This window comes from Xiphophorus couchianus, chromosome 11 (genome assembly GCF_001444195.1).
Source record: "Xiphophorus couchianus chromosome 11, X_couchianus-1.0, whole genome shotgun sequence".
In the NCBI taxonomy this organism is placed as follows: Eukaryota; Metazoa; Chordata; class Actinopteri; order Cyprinodontiformes; family Poeciliidae; genus Xiphophorus; species Xiphophorus couchianus.
This window is the reverse complement of record NC_040238.1, coordinates 14,173,192-14,195,377: the sequence shown is the minus strand read 5'-3', so window position 1 is coordinate 14,195,377 and position 22,186 is coordinate 14,173,192. Positions and strand designations below refer to the sequence as shown.

The following is a 22,186-nucleotide window of genomic DNA, read 5'->3' as shown; positions in this document are numbered from 1 at the left end:
GATTTAATTTCTCAACCGAGTCAATCGATGTTTTTATGATGTTTTTATGGGTTGTTGTTTTTTTTACCTTGTTTTACAATGTTTTTGATTTTTAGCTGCGTTCAGGTTTGCAGATCACAATTCTTATATTTATTTCCATGCCTGAAGTAATAAAATGTTGAAATCAAAGGGGTGGTGAGCTCAGTCAGCTCAGAGGGACGATGTTTGAATTTCAGTCACCTTCCAAACCGGAACCCTACAGAGAAATTTAAAAGCTCTGGGGTTGTTCTGCTGACCGCAGAGAACGAGGAGAGGCGACAAACTGAATCGAAAGTTCTGACTGAGTTCAGAGAGCAGCCCATTTCTGCTCCAGTTCTGACCAGCATTATTACCCTGATGACCTCATCGCTCCAAACAGCTAGCCTGCTACCTTAGCGAGTCCAGCGGTGAGGCTGTGTTTGTCGTTCTGCTGGTGACCGAGCTGCAGCCGGACTCAGGTTGGACTCCAGAGGAAGTCATGAAGCTTCGCCGCTGCTGATTGGACAGGAAACCAGTCCAACCAGTTTGACGACATGTAGAAAGTGTTGCTCCATCTTAAGCTGACTCATTAAGGTCAGATATCTAATCTGGTTACCATCCAGATGAAACCATTTCTGAGCTCTGATAAGGAACTGCTTCCTGTTGAAACAGGAAGTTAAATCACCTGGAACAGATTACTGAATAAATAAAAACATGGCAGAGGAGAATCTGAATGATAATCGATCAAAGAAATGTTGAAATGATCTTTTTATGGAGGCTTTTTCCTCCATAAAGTTTAAACAGAACCTGAGCTGCAAACCTCAACAAGTGTAAGGCTGGCCAAAGTGCTTTACACTTAAAAACATTACAAACCATTTATGAAAACAAACATTACATTTAATCAGATGCCCAAGTTCAGTGTTTTAACATTTCTCAATTATGTTTGAAGCAAAATTATTTTCTGAAAATGAAAACCCGCAGATGTTTGGTTTGAGACAATAAAACATTCTCTTAAGTATTTTTTTGAAAATGTGTATTTTTTTTACATTTCAAGCTTACAAAGTTCAGCATGAATCAGATTCATCTTTGTGCTGAACATCACCAAGCAGAGACCTGAGGATTACCACCACATATTTATAGATAGAAAGAAATCAGAAATTTTGATATTACACTCAGAAATAAATAAAATAAGAAGAAAGTTTAAAATTTGATATCGAAAAAATTGATTTTTTTGTAATTCATTATTTTTGGTTAGAAACCAAAATAAGCAGAATTGTTCTAGAAAAATCGAGTTTGAAAAGTTAAAACTTTGTTAGAAAAAATTGCGAAATTTTAAGATTACTCTGAAAATTTCTAGAAAAAGTCGTTCTGCTGGTGACCAGTCAGAAACGATTTCTGACTTTTGAAACTCGGAAATGTCCATGTTGTTTTTTTGTTTGTTTTTTTTTTAAATAATTTTTCTGAGTTTTTGGCGGACTGATACCGCGCAGAGGACAGACTCTCAGCTCCAGCCTGTTTTTATTTAAATGCTGCAGAAAACGATCCACGGACGAATTCAGACCAGTTGCAGTGTGAAACACTGGTTACCATGGAGACGTGGGGAATTAACTTAGAGCCGCGTTAGGAAACGAGCTTCAGATCCTTCGCAATAAAAGCCCTGTTGTGTTTCGTGTCGGCGGCGCGCGGCCCCGATGGAGGCCCTTCGTGGAGCCCAGAGGTCGGGTCTGACTGCCACCAGGACTTGGAGGGTCGAATCTGATTTCTCCTTCAGTTCCTCTGCAGCTTCCACTCCTGTCTTACTTTTCTCCCTGAGGTTTGCAGAAATGTGATTGTGTGTGCAGAGCAACGTGAGTGTGAAGAAATGTGTGTGGGGGCGGCGGCGGTTCGGGACCTAATGACAGAATCCAGAACCGGGCCGCACCAGTCCCGCCTCATCGCTGTGTGTTTTGCAGATTCGGCTCTCCTGTCCGCACCGGCCGCAGAGAAGAAATGGTGGCCGACAGCATGAACGCCGCTGGGTCCGCGGGCCGCCGCTGGAGCCCATTCCGCAGCATCAAGGTCGGTTTGGGTTCAGGGTGGAGCAGCAGACGCTGCTGACATGATGGATGGTTGGTGGGAGCCAACATTCACTGTGCTTAAACACACCGGCTTCTGTTCGCTCTGCTTACATTTAAACAGAGACGTAAATCAACAAATACAATTCTGGCAAGAATTTTCTGACTCAAGTCGGTTTGGATTAACGAAATTCTGAATCTAAAAAAGATTCGTCTTTTTTAAAGTGCGACGTTTAAGGATTACTCGGTTATGATGAGGTTTTCTTAAGCTTCTTAGTTCATTCACAACATTTGAGCTGATTTGTGTTTATAGCTTTTTTTGTGACGTCATAGAAAATTATTATTGAGACTTGAATAACATTTTTAATCAAGTTAATTGCAGGCCTTGTAATTAATTGAACACCAAGCATTTTAATCAAAAACCAAAATAAGCAACATTTTCAGTTCAAAGCTCATTTTTGCTGCCATTTTTATCCAACAGATTGGATCAAAGTTTTGTTCCAAGAGCTGCATGAAAGTAATCAAGTTATAATCAGCTTAACCAATCAGACAGCAGGTCAAACTGCCGTCAGTTGTAGCATTAAAGTGCTTATTACACAGAGGCATCCTGCTCTGAAGCAGTTCAGTTATTGCTGCAATATTTGAACAGCATTTGTTTAACTGCCTGTTAAAGTTGTTAGTGTGGCCAGAAGAATGTGGAGGAGATGAAGAGAAGCTGGTCTGTTGTTCAGCTGAAGCTGCTTGTTTTTCCACTGAAGCAGAGCGGCGGTTCTTAGCAGTTAGAGCCTGAAAACCCTGGATATCCCGGACGAATCCTGCTGCTTCCTGACGCCTGGATTAACCCATCCAGTCATCGTTCTGTTCATGTGAATGTGAAGGTTTCAGGTCTAAAGACCCAAATAAACTCTGTGTTTGACTTTCAGGACATTTTGTTTTTGTTTCCATTCTGAAACTCTTGGTCCAACCTCCCGCACTTTTCTATTTTTCTTCCAAGCGGAGTTTCCTGGAATGGAAAAACGTTTCCAGTTTCTAGTGGTTTGCAGAGAGGGGAGGGAAATCTGGAGTGGATCAGGACTTTCTTGAGCTCTTGTGTTGAAAAAAGCTGCCATGCTGTCTTCCCTCTGCCTGCAGGTGTTTGTGCTGTGCCACAGTCTGCTGCAGCTGGCTCAGCTTCTCGTGTCAGGCTACATGAAGAGCTCCATCTCCACCATCGAGAGGCGCTACGGCCTGTCCAGCCAGAAGTCCGGGATCCTGGCCGCCTTCAACGAGGTCAGTGCCGCAGCTGGAGAGCTTCTCCTCGATTCAAACCCAAACCACCCAAAGGTCTCAGGGTGATGTCGGCTGGAGACGGAGCATGGAACCGCTCCAGCACCGAAATGTTACAAAATAAAATCTGAGGCAAACATCCTACAGTCCTCAGTCACTAAACGAGCAATAAGCATTTAGTCAAACGCCATCATCACGCAAATACATATTAAATATGTTGAATTTATTACTGATCATCTCTGACCAGGTTGAAGTTTTAGCCTTGATCTAAAGGAGCTCAGTGTTTCGGTTGCTTTGCAGTTTTCTACAGGTCTGTTACAGATTATGAGCTTCACAATTACTCTTCCCTCTGCTGCGTCTTCCTGTCCTCCACCCGTCCCTCTGCTCTCGTGTCCAGGTGGGGAACACCGTCCTCATCGTCTTTGTGAGTTTCTTCGGCAGCCGCGTCCACCGGCCGCGGTACATCGGGGGCGGAGCTCTGCTGGCGTGCTTGGCCTCGCTGCTGATGGCGGTGCCTCACTTCCTGAGTGGAGAGTACACCTACACGGACAAGATCACCAGTAAGAACCGTGCTCTGACCTCTGACCTCTCATCCAGACTGGACCTGAACGTTACCTCCTGAGACTGAGGCTTGCTTTGCTGCTTGAGGCTGAGCCTGCCTGTTTTCCTACAGCATCCAGCGGTAACAAGTCTGGCCTCTGCTTCTCCTCGTTGCCCTCCAACCAGACGTGTCAGAAGGAGGACAGCGACACCCAGTGGGCCGTCTACCCGCTGCTGCTGCTGGGCCAGCTGCTGCTGGGCATCGGTGCCGTTCCCATCCAGCCCTTCGGCATCTCCTACATCGACGACTACGCCAGCAGGAGGAACTCTCCGCTCTACCTTGGTAGGAGGCCAAAGATAAACTTTAGCCCAGTCGAGAACCACGTAGATTCTGTTGCTGGGCAAATTTAACCAGCTCAGAGAGTGTTTGCGTTTCTACCGAATAAACTCTCGTACATGAACTGGTTTCTTCAAACGTTGGTGCTTCGTTGAGAGTCGACACCCGTTTCCTCCAGTTTGGGGAACCCAGCTTGCATCATCAGCGGCTGGTGTTACACAACACAATAGCAGGAGACAAGATGGCGGAGCTGTTACTGCTTTGTTTAAATGTCTTCCTTTAACTTAGTAATCTGCAGGCCGGAGAACAGCAACCAAGAACAGAGAGACTGAAGTCATAAAAGCAACAGAGAAGCTGATAACTCTGACCAGCGATAATGGAGCCAGTGATAGATTTGGTTTGTGTTAAGGAAACATTCAAGACTATTTCAAACACTCGGACTTCAGACTGCGTTGGTGGAAACGGCCTCCCACGGTTCTCATGTCTCTTTGAGATATGAGAATATCTTGTAATATCAACAAGACTCTGAAAGCCGTCCAGGAACTCGCTGAGCTGTTCACTGGAATCCAGTAATATCTGTAATGAACTCCCGAGGACGGCATTGAGATGCTGCAGAGACAAGTTCAGCCTCATTTTGAAAGACAAACTGTTAGCTGTTTCCTCCTGCCGTCCCATCATGCCTCAGAGCTTCTGTCCAGTTTTCTACTGGACCAGATTAATCTAACATCAGTTAAACTAGAGGTGGGACTCGATTAAACTATTAATCAAATCAAGAGGGTCTGCAAGTCATTAATCACATTTTAATTAAAAACCACATGTGGAGAAAATTAGCAACATTTTCAATTCATAAACCTATTTTGGTGCTAAAGTAATGAATAGCTAGCCGTCAGAGCTCAACAACAGAGATATTTATAATTTTTAATCTTCAGGTTCTTCAACCACCAGACTGGAGCAAAGAGTTTCTCATTCATGGAGCTTCTTTAGAAATCTGGACTGTGGACACTAACGTTAGCGTCAGCTGCTACATGTTAGCATCAGCTGCTTCATGTTAGCATTCAGATGCTATTTTAGGCTAGCATTGCTTTGCTGATAGGCTAACTCTTTTTAGCACACCTTGAACACAGCAACAGCCTTTCCCAGGGTCCAATCAGATCGTTTAGAAGCAGAAATTAACCCCAGTGGGACCAGAGGAGACACTTCGCTGTTAGCTTAAGACGCTGTGCGTCATATTTACAGGAGTACCAGAAACACACAAACACAAAGCTTCCTGACGGAATTTGCAAATAATTGCATTCAAAAAATTTATAAGTTAAAATCTATGTAATTAATCAAAATTAGCATGTTAAAAGTCCAGTCCCAGTCTAAACATACGGCTTTACTTTTAAAATGACAGAGTGTAAGAGAGTGTTGTACATTTTATTCCTCAGACTGATAGCATGGCTTTGAGAAAAATACCAGCTTGCTCTATAATGACGACCTAAAGGCTGGTATGAACGACATGTTTCTGCTGGATAATGAGTCTCTCTCTCTGTGTTGTTGAGATCAACCTGGAGGCTTCTAAGAAAATGTTGCCTAATTATCACGACTGTAGTTAAACATTCTACAGACAAACCAAAAATGTTTTGTTAATCTGTCAGGCTAGTCAAATAGCAACACTGATTAAAATAAACATTTATGAAACTGCAGCCCCTCCACTTATCTGACTGACCTACTTTAACTGGTTTCCTGGAACTGAATCTGAATCCCAGATTTAAATCTCACCAGTTCTTCTCTGCTCAGCTGAAACTCCTTCATAGTAACTTGATGTTCTGATTCCGATGACTGTTCACATCCACATTAAAAACTCAGTAATCACAATGGGCGAAAATACACAAATACACCAACAAACAGAACATTTGCTGGTTTTCATCTGGGATCCCTGAGCAACAACATGCCATGTCTGTAATATTATACATATTGGTTATGAACAAGGTTCTGAGTCTGAACTGATGTATTTCTGGTGCTGATTGACTCAAAGCACTACAGTGAGGTTTAGTTGTTTGTTTTTCTCTGAAGTTTTGCTTTGATGTGTTGCTGCGTCTTGCAGGCATCCTTCTGGCCATGACCTCCATCGGCCCGGCGATCGGCTTCGTCACCGGATCCTTCCTGCTGCGCTTCTATGTGGACTTTGACAAACTATCCAGAGGTGAGGATTCACTCTGCTGACGGGTCCCAGCTGGACCAGACACAGACTGTTCACTTGTTCAACATTAGCAAACAAAAGGGAGGACTTCCTGTTTAACACAGTCGATAAAGTGAAACAGAGGAATGGATGGGGGTCACTCATCAACAAACTGCTAAAGCTACCAGGAGCAAAACATAGACGATTAAAGTCAAATGTAGGCCCTTTGGGGAACTCGGTGTTTCCTTTTTCTACAGAAATTATATTTATCGCTGGGGAGTGGGCAGGAAATATGACAACAACAAACATCAATTTGAAACCGTTTCCTGGAATCCAGCAGTTCCTGAAGAAAACAATGACTTCCTACAAGCGCGCTCCACTTTTAGTTCAGCATTTGAATCAGACGTGCAGCAGCAGCGCTGAACCCTCAGGGTGTTCAACGCTAACAAAACAAGAGCAACAACAACCGCCAGAGAAAATAAACCCTTCGGTTTCACAGACCGAACGGTCTTCAGTTACAAATATCTACAGCTTGATTTCAGAACCAAGGAAAGCCTCACACTTTGCTACTGGTGCAGATAGTAAAGGTCAGAGGTCACTTAGCAGCATGCTACTTTTATCTTAACAGGAGGCGCTTCCCTGCTTCTTCAAGCTGCTTTACAGCTGAAGATAAAACGCTTCATTATTCAGTAAATATTCATTCAGCAGCTCGGAAGAAAAAAAGCAATGCAAAAAATCCCTAATTCTCAAACACTCAGCTAAAATAAATCAGTATTTAAACACTCTGTCATTCATGTGAGCTCAGATTCAGCAGGGATATAAACAAACTGTGGGCTCAGGAAATAAAAACACATTTTAGTAGGTTTTAATTTAGCTGTTGTGTTCTGCAGATTGATGTTATCTCAGGTGTTGCTCCAGTTCGACATGTTTATGATTAATAGATCTACAGTTGGCAGACCTGTCTGAACAAAAATGTGTTTCCTCATACGGGCGGGTGTGTACAAGAACGACAAAATGTTGCAACTCTTATTGTGTGTGATAGGTGTGTGGGTTGTGTTCAGTCATCATAAACCAAGACTTTGCACCAATTCAACTCAGTTCAAAGGTTTTCATAACTGAGTAGTAAAAGAATCTGGTCAATAATTAAATGTACATCCTCCAATGAATGATCACTCATCAAATAATAAACTGGGTAATTTTTAGATTATTTCAGTTTCCTACTTTTTATTTTAAGAAATAATCTGGCCTCAATCTCTGCATAAACTCAGTGGAGGACAACAGGAAACACAGCCAACATCATTCTGGACCATTTAACCTGTAAGGGAGTGAACATACTTTTAATGTTTAATTGAAAGTAAACTCACTGATCTTTTACTTTCACTTTGAAAGTGAGGACATATTTAATCATTGAGACAGTGTCTTTTCCACATTTATATTTCTTCATTTTATTTATTTTAACAGCAGAGGCTCATGTAGTTCTAACTTCATCTCTCTGAATCCTTCATTGGCTTTTTATATAATTCTTAAAGTGAAACTAAACTTGTTTTTGCTGATTAACTGTCTAAATACTTTCCTCATGTGTAGTTCACACTCCATCAGTAAAATGTTTTTATGTAAGTTGTATTTTGTGTTTACTCTGCTATATAATGACTGGATTTTGCCCATAATAACTGATTTCCATAAGAGCTCAGATGAACACCTTCTGCATACTGAGACTTTTGTAAAAGAGATTAATAATCTCAACAGATTTCTTTCCTGGAAACAAGTAAAATAAAAAAAAACAGAAGTAGCTAATATGCTTCGATGTAACCTAAATATTTGAATGTAGTAACAAAATGGATCCATTTTAACTAGCTAGATTATCAACAGGCTAAAAAATTATTTGTTATGACCTGCTAATTTTGTTTAATTGGGCAATATGGCCAGAAACTTTCTTTAAGTTCTTCACAGTTGGAAAACCATTAAGCTGACAAAAACAAACGAGTATTATTTTGTAAGCGTGTCATGACTTCCTGACATCTGCAACACAGAAGAAGGAGCGGAAGTTGTTTTCTATACGTGGCGAGAAGAAGAGATGCAGTTATGTGCTGCAGCCATACAGACAGACCCAGACCCTAGTCTAGATGTTACCAAGCGCACCCAGTGGATCGCTGTGATTCTATTCGCTGGAATGGTTGCTAGGCAACAGTACTACCTGACCCGCCAGAGAGCAGAAAATAATTTGCAAGCGAGCAGAAAGGTTTGCGAGTGCAGAGAGGAATGTTTAGATGGGAGGAGAAAATCTGAGGGAGGACAGAGAGTATTTGAAAGAGAGCAGAAGTTTTGAGTTCAAGAATTATAAGTTTTGAGAGCAGAGAGATGAAATCTGATTTCAAATTGAAAACGTAAGCTCTGGACTTATGGCGGGAAAATTCACGCAAACAGAACGACCGACTACAGAGTTGAGGGAGAGTGACGGGTTGAAGGCAGCACCCGCTGCTCACTCCAGATGGAGCGCTGCTGCTGTCGCCATTAAACCCTCCAACAATACAGAAAAAGTCTCCAGAAGGTCTGAAGAGTCACCAAATGTTGCATCGTAGACAGTCACTAAGTTGGTTTTAGTCTCCTGGAACCGCCCACTGTTTGTGTTAGGGGTTTGTTTTCACAGGGGCTATTAGTTAAGAAATGTAATGATGAATGTTCTCATAAAGCAGTCGTTCATCAAGGTCCCTGTGAACACACAATGACAGGAATGTGTGTGTTTGTGTGTGTGAGTATGTGGGATTATGAGATCATTTTGTTCCTCAAGCGTTCTTTGTTGTGTCTTTGAACCAGATTATATTCCTAAATCTCTGTGCCTTTGAGCTTCAGTTTGTCCGTTAGGGTTGGGTCAAACTCTGATGGCTGACCCAGTGGCCTCCACTGGTTCTGGTTCCTGTTCTGCTGTGGCAGCAGGCAGCAAGCGCTAAGATAAAGTATATTTGTTACGGAGTTTGTTTTACTTTGATGCTGAGCTTCACATTCTGTGTCTGATTCACTGAACAGGCGGTTTCTTAAGCTCACTCATCTAAAGATGAATTTTAACAGAGAAGCGGCTGAATGGCATTCATAAACACCCAGGAGATAAAGGTTTAAATCGGCAATCTGATAAATTTGTGGTTTCCAAACGTTTCACTCTCCAGGTCACTGGTCTTATATAATGTCAGTTTGAATAACGTCACCAACCTGTCAGTGTTTCAAAGAAATTATAAAATGACTCATGATGACTTTCACTTTGCATTGTTTTTCAATGCATCATCTGGAAGCATAACTGACTCTGCCAAGCATTAATATGAATACCAGGGAGCGTCATCATCTGCTGTCCTAGTTTTCAGGTGTTGGTGAAATTAATTCTCCAGGCTTTTTGAAGGTCTGGGTTACAGTTCTCCAGAAACTGTTTACTTTGCCGGATCCGTGATAAAAGGACCTTTCTTTTTGAGTTATGTGGCAACAGAAACAGAAACAGTCTTAGCAAAATTAGTTCAACTGATCCACATTTTTCATATTCCCCTGAAAACAACGAAGGAGAACAGAAAATGAAAAACAGATGGTTTAGCAGAAATGTGGTCCCAGTGCAGACAAACTGCAGTAAATATCTGTTTCAGCTTCAGACACAACGGGAACAGACTGAAGCTGATCAATTAGACTCTGATTAAATAGATGACAAAACTTTTTATGGAGAGAAATGAAGAACGCTGGTATGTTTCAAAATATAGATGTTTGTCTTGCTAATTAAATGTTTAGTTTGAAGTGAAGTATTTCTCTCAGATCTTAATATTTTGGTAATATTCTAAATTCACTTGCTAATAAGTGGAAGTGAGCTGCAAAAAGTTTTTTTCTTAGAGATAAATATTTAGCTTACCAATAAAACATTTAGTTTGCAGCTAAATATGTAGTTTGCTAATTAAATATTTAATTGAAACTGTGACATCTATAAATGAATAAAAAATATAGAGAAACTATTGCTTTGAAAAATCAACTCCCATTTTCTCCCCATGTCAGACAAATGACCCAAATTATTGCTGCTGGTTTTTGACTGTGGAATCATCGGCGCCCCATTGGGCCGTGTACCACCTCTCTCCCAGTAACCACCGGAGAGTGGGACCAGTTGATCAATTGAGGAAAAGCTTCATGGGATAGTTGATGCTTTGCTGAATTTGACAGGGAAATAAAGCATTTCTCCCAGGCTTCCAAGAACCCCTGTTCACCATCTTTGGCTTTCAAAGTTCATGTTTCTTAGTTCTTGTCAGCTTCTGTTAGCGTGTTTGTGCAACAACCGCTCTTTCACTTTCTGTGGTCACACGTTTCTGATTTTTATTGTACCGTAAAATCAACTGATATCAAACAAAAACATCCAGACAAACTGTTTCCCAACCCGCTCATGCAACCGCTGTGAGCCTCCAGCGTTCACCGTTCAAGTCTGGTTCTGTAAAAGCAGAGTACAGCATGACAGCGTCATCTGCATGAGAAAACATTTTCATTTTTAAGTTTTTTAAGTTTACCTCTGCTTCTTAGAGAGAACTGTGGTTCATAAACTGGAAAATAGATTTCATAGTTTCACCTGGATGAAACGCTGAGCACTGCAGCTGGTAACATTAAGAAACGTGAAATATGATGTTAAAAGTCAAACTTCAGCAAATAAGGGACTAAATGTCCCTTCAGATTACATTTGCTGTGAGCTGGCACATTGGAGGGCAGCCATGCTGGACCTGGGCTGGAAGCTGTTTTTTTTGTTGTATTTTTTACCTCAGAGTGATAAACTTTCTATTATTTCTATCGCGATTTGATGCAGCAGAACCTCCCACACTTCCTCTCTGTCCCCCATATTTTTTCCAGTTTCCCGCGACAACGATTTAATCTGTTGTTATGTTGCAACGTGTTTTTCAGAGCCGTCCCTAAATGCAACTGGAGATTAAGATGTTTGCACTGTTTTTGCACCTTTAGGGCCGAGACTGAGACGTGTGCAGAACTGCAGGCTGTGTGTAGTAGAATCATGGCAGAAAACGAGCAAAATGCAAAAACCGTGGCAGATTTTTCCAAACAGACCGAGTTGAGTGATGCTGCTGGATGCAGATGAAGTTAGCAAAACTAGCTAATCCAAGCTAATATATAATCTTAAACTTAACAAGAACGTGTTGCTAATTTTATTGTCTATGTTCAGAGGTGGGTAGTTCTGGTTACATTTGGTTTAGTAACTTTTTGTTAAAAAGGGTAATTAGGAGTAATTTTACTACACTGTACTATTTACTTTTACTTGAGTAATATTAATGTTGCTACTCTTACCTGAGCAGATAGATTTTTTATTTAAAGAAATAAACTTCAGAGATGGGAAACACTAGTTTTTCTACAGGTTGCTGTTTACGTCGTTATTGCTGATTTTGTATTATTTTATATGGTTATTTTATTTGAACATTAGTTCATGTATTTATTTTACAGTAAAAGCCGGATGACTGCCCAGCTATAGTGCTCTGGAGCCGGGTCTGGCACCTGATCAACGGTAGATCTGTAGAAACTAAAATCCTGAGAAAGTAAAACTGGGAGCGTTGCTGCTGGATGGGTTTGAACAGGTTCTGATCCAGTTTCCATGGAAAGTCTCAGGGGAAAGTGACAGAATGCCAACAGTGATTAATCATCATTTATTATCTCAGATCTTCCTCCCAGACAGACTCTATCAGTTAAACAGCAAATAACACACGGCTGTATGGTGAAATATGTAACATGTTGTTTGAGATCATTTCTCTTCAGTTCGGAGGATGTTTAAAGTAAACGTAAGTTGTGTTTTGTGTGTGCGGTTCCAGATGAGATAAAGCTGGATCAGAAAGACCTCCGCTGGGTCGGGGCCTGGTGGCTGGGCTTCCTCGTGGCCTCCAGCTTCCTCTTCCTCACCGCTCTGCCGTACCTGTTCTTCCCCAGAGAGATGCCCAAAGAGGTGAGTCAGGATCAGCCGGCGAATCGGTCCACCACCGTTTCACCCCAGAACAGACACTGTTACTCACCACAGCAGAATCTGGAATTACATGAAAAGTTACTTTACATGACAAGAATGTTGGAGGTTAAGAATTATTTAAAAATGAGTGATGATTCTGTCTTTGTCTGCAGAGTGTAGAGATGAGAATCAGGACTTTTACATTAGGACATTTTTTATGATTTCTCCCGTTTTCATTCCACTGTAAGTTACAACGTGTTCAGCATCTCCATGTTTATCTTTGGTTTGGAGGGTGGGGGGATGCCTCTCCACCGTTGCCTCTCCACCGTTGCCTCTCCACTGTTGCCTCTCCACTATTGCTTCGCCACTGTTGCCTCTCCACCGTTGCCTCTCCTGTGTGACTCTGGGTTGCTCTGTGATGAACTGGGGATCAGATCAGTCCAGGGTGGACCCAACCAGCAACTGTCTTCTGCTCATCTTAGTTTGGTCCCGTCAGGTAACGGGTCTAGCAGCGAAACCAACACATTCTTCTGCTCAGTGACTCTCTCCAGCTCAGACCTGAAGGAGGCACAGTATTCTGGGTCTGCCACCGATGGGCCATGACTGGAACACCTTCAAACCGATCTAGATCCATGATGGATGACAGAACTCCTCATCTTATGAGTCCAGAGGTCCTAGAGGAGCCAAACAGCTGTGAACCTTTGCAGGCTGCGATGAAGCTTATGGCTTTAATCCACCAACAGAGCCAGACGTCTCAACAAAGGAAGCAACCTTCAGAAAACCTCGTCGTCATGACTACACCACTCCAGATGTGGTCCAGTCCAAGCAAAGTCCAACATGCACTGGGAACCAGTTTAACTACCAGCTGAGGATACAGATAGCTCCTACTGCAGGTTCACAAGGATTGGAAGGTTGTCAAAGTAACCAGGTACCCGTTACCCCCCACAGAATGAGGACCCATTAGTGAACAGATCAACACAACTCTTGAGGAATTGGCCACCTCAGCAGATCTCTGAGGTGGCCAATGAGGTGGGGATAAAAGCCCCTCCGCTCCTCCTGACCCTCAGGCCCTGGAGCAAGGCTTTCCAGGGAGGCCTGGACCGTTGGGTCCCATTGTCTGGTCCCTTGTAACTAGGATTGCCTCTCTGATCAGTCTCTCCTTGGGTGTTGCTTCAGTTGCGACACTGAGAAGCGTGCTAAACACCTTGATCCATCGTTGTCCAGAGGCGTCTGTCGCTCGGGGCTAACCCTGTTTCTCTGTGACTCAGTTGCTCTCAATGAAAACAAGCACTGTGGATCAACAACATGATGATCCCTGCAGAGTCTAATCTGTGTGATTAAAATGTTTGTGGGCAAACGTAGCTCCTGCAGGCCATCAGTCAACTGTGTGAGGAGAGGGGAGTATTCACAGCTCTGGGAGGATTTTTCCACAGGAAGTAATTTCCTTGAACATAGTTTATGTGCAGCGGGCCCCCTGTGGTCCGCTGCGCCCGATGGAGATCTGCTGAGGTCAGTGAAATGGTTGAACAGAGGATCAGGTTTATTGACAGAAGAGGAGGCAGGAATGTCATTAGATATGACTTAGTGGAGCTCAGTCCTGCTGCAGCTTGTCGAGGTAAAGAGAGTTCAGCGAGCTTTGGCTCCGACCCATTTAGCAAGCAGCAGCATAAGCATTATATAAACTCTGCACATGTTTTCACCTAAATGATGCAGCTGTGTAGGAGGTTACGCAACAGAATTCCAGTTTGACCCCTGTTTCGAAAAAGACTTCAGCTGAAAAATAAGCAAAAACTTTTCCTTTCTGTTTCCTTCTGGAGCGAAACGTCCTGGAATCTTTATGAGAATCTGTTTCTGCTTCCTGAGCCACAGAGGCAGCACAAACGAGACCCAATCACGTTCAATCTATCACAATGTTAAAACAGGAAAATCCATAAGTACATTGTCGGACGACGGGCTACGTCATTGACTATATGGAATATAAATTATAGCGATGAAACACACATGGATTTATTTGTGAAACCTGTTCAGTCTGGTTCCCGGTGGAGGCAGATAAAGTGAGAGCGCAATGGAGGGAAAATTATATTTTATAAGTGTAGTATTCAGTATTCAGCTCCGTGTCGTGTAAATGTGGGTCAGATCAGCAGCACCAGGTTCTGACAACATGAAACCGGGTCAGGAAAGGTTCTGACTCAGACATGAGCTTCATTCATCTGTAGTGAAAATAAGTCAAACTGAGAATCAGTCAGTTTGTCTGGATTTGGACCTGGTGTTAAAACTGAAAGTCGGAGACTTGGCTCTGACACGGTGTTGTGCAACAACCTGACAGAGAGCCAGCTGTTCAGAACCAGCTGAGGAGTCTGCACGATGCAAACGGGTTCGGTTCATTGCCAGAGACAAACCAGGAAACAGATGACAGAATATTATCAGTTTGAATAAAATATTTTTCTGTTGAAATGAATGTCTGCCAGCCAGTTTCATGAGAATGAAAGAAAGAAAGATAAACTCTGTTTTTGGTCCTTCAGCTGTCAGTGAACGGTCGTTTGCCAACCAGAACCGTTCATCTGGTTCCTCTCTGTGCAGAACGGAGCGGACGACCAGGAGTCTGGAACCGACATCGAGCCGCCACCGAACACCGACCCCATGAGGGATCTCACCCTGCTCCAGTTCCTTAAAAGTAAGAGTCAGTTTCCCCACTTCCGTTTCCTGCCTGACGCCGCAGAGGTCACTCTGGGTCAGGATGCTGACCGCCTGCTTTCTCAGAGCCAGGAGCTCTTAGGCTTAGGCCCAGTAAACATGTTTACTGCGTGATGAACGATGAAAATGTTAATCTGGAAAAACGTTTCCAGATGACTGACCTAAAGATGAAACCCAGAGTGTTTACATGTCCCAACCAGTCCAAGCTGAAACTAAAACATATCTGATTCCCCAGGTTTCCCTCGCATTGCCCTGCGGACGCTGAGCGGCCCCATCTATCTGCTGGTGGTTCTGGCTCTGGTCAACATGGCGGCGCTGGTGTCCGGCCTCGGCACCTTCATGCCCAAGTTTATCGAGAAGCAGTTCAGCCAGACCATTCCCTTCTCCAACATGATGATTGGTGAGAGCGCCACCAATGCCAATGCTAACGCTGTCGCTCCAGATGGTTCTGAACTCAGCAGAACTCAGGATGTTCTTGTTCTGGTTCTATGACTTTGTGTTCCTGTGTTTTGTGATGTGAAGCTCTTTGAACAATGTTCTAGAACAGGGGTGGGCAACTCCAGGCCTCGAGGGCCGGTCTCCTGCAACGTTTAGATGTATCTCTATTTCAACACACCTGAGTCAAATAATGAGGTCATTAGCAGGACTCTGGAAAACCTGACTGCACTTGGGAGGTGATTCAGCTGTTGAATTCAAGTGTGTTGAACCAGAGAGACATCTAAGAGTTGCAGGACACCGGCCCTCGAGGACCAGGATTGCCCACCTCTGTTCTAGAATAATAAACTTGATTTGCTGTAACTGGGCCTCCCTGCTTCAGGAGGAATCGGGATGCCACTGGCGGTGCTGGGTGTGGTTCTAGGCGGAGCTCTGATGCGACGGTTCAACATGTCAGTCAGCGGTGCCAGCAAGCTGTGCACGGTGGCCATCTTTCTCTGCCTGATCTCCGCCCTGCCCATGCTCTTCATCGGCTGCTCCACCCAGAAGGTCGCCGAGGTTTACCCTGTCAGGTAGCGTCTCCATCCGCCTCCATCAGTGATTCATAACTCACAGCCAGAGTCTTTAGTCAGCCATGCTCAGGAGATTCTGTTGGACCTGGTTCTTTTTGGGGTTTGTTTTAAACTGCTCCACCAATGTGCGGTTCTGGTTCTGATCGCAGTTGGGTCAAATCAGTCTCTGTGTGTCCCCAGGTACAGTTCCCCACAGTGCAGCGCTAGCTGTGGCTGTCGTCCGGACGCTTTCAATCCCATCTGCGGTTCCAATAATGAGGAGTACAGGTCTCCTTGCCACGCTGGCTGTTTGGCCAAAGAAATGGACGCCAGCAACAAACCCACGGTGAGCTGAGTCATCAGTCACAGAGTTGAATATGGATTCAGTAACTCCAGATTCACACCGTCCAACAGAACCATCAACTCTCAGCCCAATCTGAGCGTTCTCCAGTCCATTACTTGATACTCCATCCCAACTCACCCACTGATCTCCTCGGGCTCAGTTGGTGCTTCCACGACGTTCTGATGATCTGCAGAGGTTTCTCCACCTGCACCATCAGCGTCAGCCCTGCTGTGGAGCAGAAAACACCTCCACTACCTCTGCGTAGTGTTCAATAAGTCATCCTGCACAGCCACAGCTATGGCAGCCGACAGGTTCAGACACAGTAAACAGCAAAAGGATCCACAAATATTTGAACAATGCAAAGTCCAAAAAACTAATTTAACAAAAAAAGCCACAAACAAAAAACACTGCAACATCAGGAAATACAAGCAAAAGGGAAAATCCTGCAAATGGCAAAAACAACTGCAAATATGAAATATAACGTCCTCCACTAGGGGGAGTCTGGAGTCTGTGATACTGCCAGAGTAAATATCCTGCTGATTTTCAGACTTTTTGAAAAAGGCGTGAAGCACAACAAACCTTTTCTTTACTGAGGGTCGGGTCTCATATGATCTGCTGATCGACTCCCCCTGCTGGACTGGAGGACTTCCATTATGGAGGAACTTTTCAGTGTTTCATACTTGCAGTTGTTTTTACTGTAATCGCAGCGTTTTCCTCCAGGCTTCCATTTGCTTTGGTTGCAGCATTTTTCATGTGCATGTTGGGTTTTTTTTGTGGTTTGGTTTTTGCATCATTCACATGTTGTTTTCACCTGTCGGCCATACTGCCCTCTCAGCAGGGTGACCTGGGTCAGGCAAGCAGGTGGTGGGGTTCTGATTGTTTCTTATCCATTTATGAGAATAATAATAATAATAATAATAATACGTTTTATTAAACAAAATAATCTAATACTACAAGCTGTATGGTTTTCAGTTGTGACGTGAGGAGTTGCAGAGAGGAATGAAGGTGGATGGAGAGGATTGATATTCTTTGTTTTTTGTTTTATATCAAATTTATATGATAAACAAGCGAGGACTGAACCTTGAAGAACAAGAAAGAGTTACTGTAAGATGGTGTCAAAAGTTGCTCAGAGTCGTTAGCAGATCATGATGGAAATGATTCTCATCCCAAATGTTTAACAGAACCTGTCTGCGGTTCTGATTCTGTTTTCAGAGCTTTGAACTCCCAAAAAACGGTTTTATCGACATTGTTTTTAAAGTGAGATACCAGAGCTCAGGATGAGGAATGTTACCATGGAAACAGTGTCCTCAACATTATCCCGACCATCTGTCTGTTTCTATAGAACTTCACAGACTGTCGGTGCATCTCTAACGGTTCTGGTTCGGCCCGGCCCGGGACCTGCGGCAGTGGCTGTTCCCACCTCCTGCTGCCCTTCATCGTCCTGATGGGGATCACCAGCTTCATCATCTCCTTCACCCAGACGCCCTCCTACGTGATGGTACTCAGGTAGGAGAGCCACAGCTGGTTCTGGGTTGTTTGAATATTTGGTTGTTTGGTTAGTTGGTTGGTTGGTTGGATATTTGGTTGGTTGGTTGTATGTTTGTTGAACCAGTCAGAGAACCAAAGATCAGGAAGGGAATCCCGTTGTTTTCCTGCAGCTCTGTCCTTTTCTGGCTCGTCTGGAGCTTCACAAACCTCCCATTCCATTCCATGTTTCCCTTCCTCACATCCAGAATTTCATGCAGTCTTGAGTTTTAAAGCTTTTTATCTTGAATGGTTGACTGGAGAGATTAAAGAACAGGTCCGGTTGTCTGGAAGGAAATCAATTAAACCTTTCTGGTTTGTTCAGAGGAAATCACTGAAATAACAGATTCTGTTCTGGGAACTGTTCATCATGTTTGCGTTTGTTCTGCAGGACGGTTCCGCCTGAAGATAAGTCCTTTGCTGTGGGAGTTCAGTACATGCTGTTCAGAGTCCTCGGTGAGTCACAGCAGCCCGTCAGAATCTCCTGCATGTTCTGCTGTTGTTCTGCCATCCAATAGAAAACTGGCTCAGTTCTTAAGTTCACAAACATCCGGCTGCTGCCAGATGTTTGTGGCCTTGTGAGCACTGGCGCCACCAGAAGGTCAACATGTGCAATGTTTTTGTCTGTGCAGCGTTTCTGCCCGGCCCGGTTCTGTACGGCAGCGTCATCGACACGACCTGCATCCTGTGGGGTGAGAAATGCGGACAGAGGACTTCCTGTCTCTACTACAACCTGGACAACTTCAGACAAAGGTACATGCTCCACCCACCGGTCATCCTAGGAACGTTATTCACTTCTCAGTAATTAGTTGAAAAAATCTTATTGGTATCACTTCAACCAGGTTGGAAGGCCTCTGCACCATCACCCTAATCTTTAACATTTCTTGTTCAGAACCAAACTCAGGTTGTTTATCCTCCTAATGGTCCAGTAGACCCGGTTCTACTGGAACCAAAAGTTCTTCATCTGTTCCAACTCCAGCTGCTGTGGTTCTCTTTCTCTCTGTTCTGAGTTAAACCAATCAAATCACTTGAGCTACCTGTTCCCCTCCTGGCCTGTGGGGGCACTGCACCAAGAACCACTGAAGGAAACAACACATAAAACTTCCTTCTTCACCAAAAGGAAATTAAAATGGAGGCATCAGGCTTTAGTGGTTGGAGGATTTCTCTTTAGTCTTTGGCTAAAGACCACGAGCCATTTCTCCTGCTAGCACTGGGCTAGCACATTAGCTTTGGCTATATGTACCCAGAATGCCCTGCGCTGTAGTCCACTTCCTGCTTTTAGAGCGGCCTCCGGTCCGCTTGGCGTTCACATTCAAATCGAACCAGAGTTCACTACAACCAAACCCAGGCCAACGTTTGGAGGACCAGAGGTCAGAGGTCGGTTAGCGTTCACACCTCACCAACCGGACCCGACTTTTCTAGACAAATGGACTGGAGTTGGGTTGAAGTGGACTGAACAGGGCTGGTGGGGATGCAGCCTGAATCCAACAGGGAGACCTGGGCTCAGTCCAAGTTTATCAGGTAGACATTCAGCATTGTTCACTCCAAGGTTCCCCAAAAGGTTAATGCAGGAACTCTTTTGTTTTAAATCATGTTCAGCTGAATCGTGCTGCCTTAGCAGGTCATCCTTCCCCTCCCTGTGTCTCCCAGCAACCAGCACAGCTGAGCAAAGGTACAATCTGGACATGTGCGCTCATTCCCTGAGCTGAGAGTCATGCGCAAAGGATGAAACAAATTCTTAATCTGTTCAGAAAATGATTGCATGTCTTTGAATAGTTCAAAACCCAAAGAGTGTCTGATTCCTCTGGTGATTCAGGGAACGGTGAACCTGTAGCACCTTCTCTGCCTCTATCACCTTCAGCTTCACGCTATTCGAGTAATATTTCAAGAATTTCCCAGCAGTCAGAGTTGGTGTTAGGTAGTGACTGCAGCTCTGTGTGTGCAGGTTCCTGGGTCTGATGGTGGTGTTTGTCTGCGGAGCGCTGCTCTGCTTCCTGCTGACCATGGTCGTCCTGAGGAGAAGAGGCGGAGCTTCCCAGCTGCCGTCCGGAACCAAAGCACGCTACGAGATGGTGGGAGAGCAGGAAGCTCCGGAGAAAGAGCAGACCTCATTGAAGACCTGAAGAGAGGCAGCCGGAGGACAAGCAGGAAGTGCTCCTGACCGGAACAGGAAGTGCTCCTGATGGGAAAAGGAAGCCCACTGGTTTTCCTGATGATGGCATAAAGAGCCGGTCGGCCCTAACAAGACAGTGTTTCTATGTTTGTGCCTCTACTACTCTGCACCCTCTGGTGACGTTTGCTGTGAGTTTTTGTACACAAAATGTTTTTGTGCACAATTTTTTACCCATTCTGTGTAACCTCAGTGGGTTCTGAAGCCCGATGCAGAACAAAGACAGTAAAGTGAACTTTAAATGTTTTTTATGAGACTTTTCTTTGTGAAATACAGCGCAGCTTTCAAAGTGAATACAGAAGCATCGTGAAAAGAAAATATAAGCTCCTTCCATTAGCAGTGAACTGCAGTACTGACCTGAACCCGGTTCATTCTGTGCATAAACCCAGACTCTGTCTCAAAGGCTGCTCCAGTTCATCGTTCAGACATCTTCTCTCTAACCTGACAACATCCACTTTAGACAGTGACTTCAGAAATCTGCCTTTAAGTAGCTGCACTTCTGCTACCATCCACTAGGTGCTGCTCAAACGATCAGAGCTCTAAATGAAGAGGAAGATGAGGTGAACGGCTGATGAAGACGTCTACCAGACTCTAAGAGACGAACAATAATCTGTGAATTCTTTGGATCAGAGCAAACGTCCCGACTTTCCTGCTGCTGCTTCATGTTTTCAGACGTTGAACCAAATTTCAGGCTCAACGATACTATTTTATATATCTCTACTGCATATAAAATGTATTTTTCTACAAGTGTGTTTAAGATTTTTGATTGAAACTTCTGGACCTTTTCAAAAATACTAAAGCTTGTTTTATAAACTGTGTTCATTTTTTGAATTTTTTCTGTCAGAACTTAAAACCAACAGAAAAGATGTTTACGGAAAAAAGGTTGGTTGGTTGGTTGGATGGATGGTTGGTTGGTTGGTTGGATGTTTCATTGGTTGCTTGGTTGCTTGGATTATCTCCTTCAGGATTTCATCTCTCCATCGTTTTTCTCTCGCTGATGGCGTCGTGTTTTTGCGCTCGCTCATTCAGCGTTCCTCTAATTCGTCTCTGGATTCTCCATCCTGATCCTCCTGATCTCTCACTTCCCGTTTCTTTCAGTTCAGCCTCAGCTGAGGCGATTCAGGAAGTTCTGGTTGAACTTTTTCTGAATGTTTGTTGTGTCAAATTCTGTGATTCAGGCAGGATGTGGTGACTGTTTTATGAGTCGTCATGTTCCAATGCATGATGACAGCATCGGTGCCGTCATCATGCCGCTCCACCTCCTCCATCTTTAGATGATTTTCTTCTGTGGAAACATTTCAATCTTCACCATGTCAGCAGATCAGCAGCTAATTCTGTTTTATCTGATTCATGGTTCAGTTTTTACTCATTTTACTTCCTGAAATTCATTGATTCTCTTCCTGGAGATGAAACTTGAACTATTCTCCTCCACCGCTGGTTCTGATCTGGTTCTGACAGTTCGGATCAGAACCAGACCAGAGTCTGAGGTTCTGAAGGAAGATCTTCCTGCTGGCAGGTAGACGATTGGTTCACCTCAGTCAGAGCATTCCTGCCAGGCGGACGGGTTCAGACACAGAGCGGCTTACAGGAACACAGTGCAGGTCCAGACCCGCGGGCCTGGAACCGGTACCGTTCATACCCCAGATATTTAAACAGTCATTCACACACTTTCACTGTAGGTGATCCGTTTACACAGAACCTGACGGAAAAGACCAGAAGTATGTGGAAGATGAAAACAAAACTCTTTCATTTAATTAATAATTAAGATATCATAAAATATTTATTTAAGATTTAATATTTAAATGTTGGTTTTTTTCAGTGTAGATACTTTTATTGCAGTTTTTCTGCCTTCAGCTGAACGATTATCATTAATTACTGATAGGATTGATCAGAAATGCTTAGACTTGTTGAGGTTGTTTTGATATTTTCCCAGCAGGCTGAGTGACATTCTGATTCTGGATGAGGTCAGGAAACAGGAAGTGCTGGTACCGGTCCGTGACGACCCGGCTCCAGACTGAGAAAACCTGCATCCGTTTATAAGAAGGTTCGGCTGAGCTGTGTGTGCAGCGCTGCAGTAATCCAATCATGAGTAATTGTTTACGTAAAACTGGAAATTAGTTCAGCAACATGAGTCAGGACCAGAGGTCAAAGGTTAAGCCAAGGTACTGAG

General features: G+C 43.8%; 1 protein-coding gene across 2 annotated transcripts; it reads left to right on the top strand.

The window, feature by feature from the left end:
- Positions 1 to 1,596: 1,596 nt before the first annotated feature.
- On the top strand, positions 1,597 to 20,834 carry slco2b1 (solute carrier organic anion transporter family, member 2B1). 2 transcript variants are annotated; one of them, XM_028031254.1, is made up of 15 exons: positions 1,616 to 1,810; positions 1,950 to 2,055; positions 3,183 to 3,320; positions 3,715 to 3,877; positions 3,991 to 4,200; positions 6,281 to 6,379; positions 12,172 to 12,302; positions 14,880 to 14,973; positions 15,229 to 15,393; positions 15,811 to 16,000; positions 16,181 to 16,325; positions 17,665 to 17,828; positions 18,238 to 18,302; positions 18,479 to 18,599; positions 19,792 to 20,834. In XM_028031254.1, the coding sequence occupies exons 1-15, from the start codon at positions 1,689 to 1,691 to the stop codon at positions 19,967 to 19,969; spliced, it is 2,091 nt and encodes a 696-aa protein (XP_027887055.1). In that variant the 5' UTR covers positions 1,616 to 1,688; the 3' UTR covers positions 19,970 to 20,834. The 2 variants fall into 2 exon arrangements, with proteins under 2 accessions (XP_027887056.1, XP_027887055.1); XM_028031255.1 differs by lacking the exons at positions 17,665 to 17,828; positions 18,238 to 18,302; positions 18,479 to 18,599; positions 19,792 to 20,834 and adding an exon at positions 16,394 to 16,667 and having other exon boundaries at positions 1,597 to 1,810.
- The last annotated feature ends 1,352 nt before the right edge of the window (positions 20,835 to 22,186 follow it).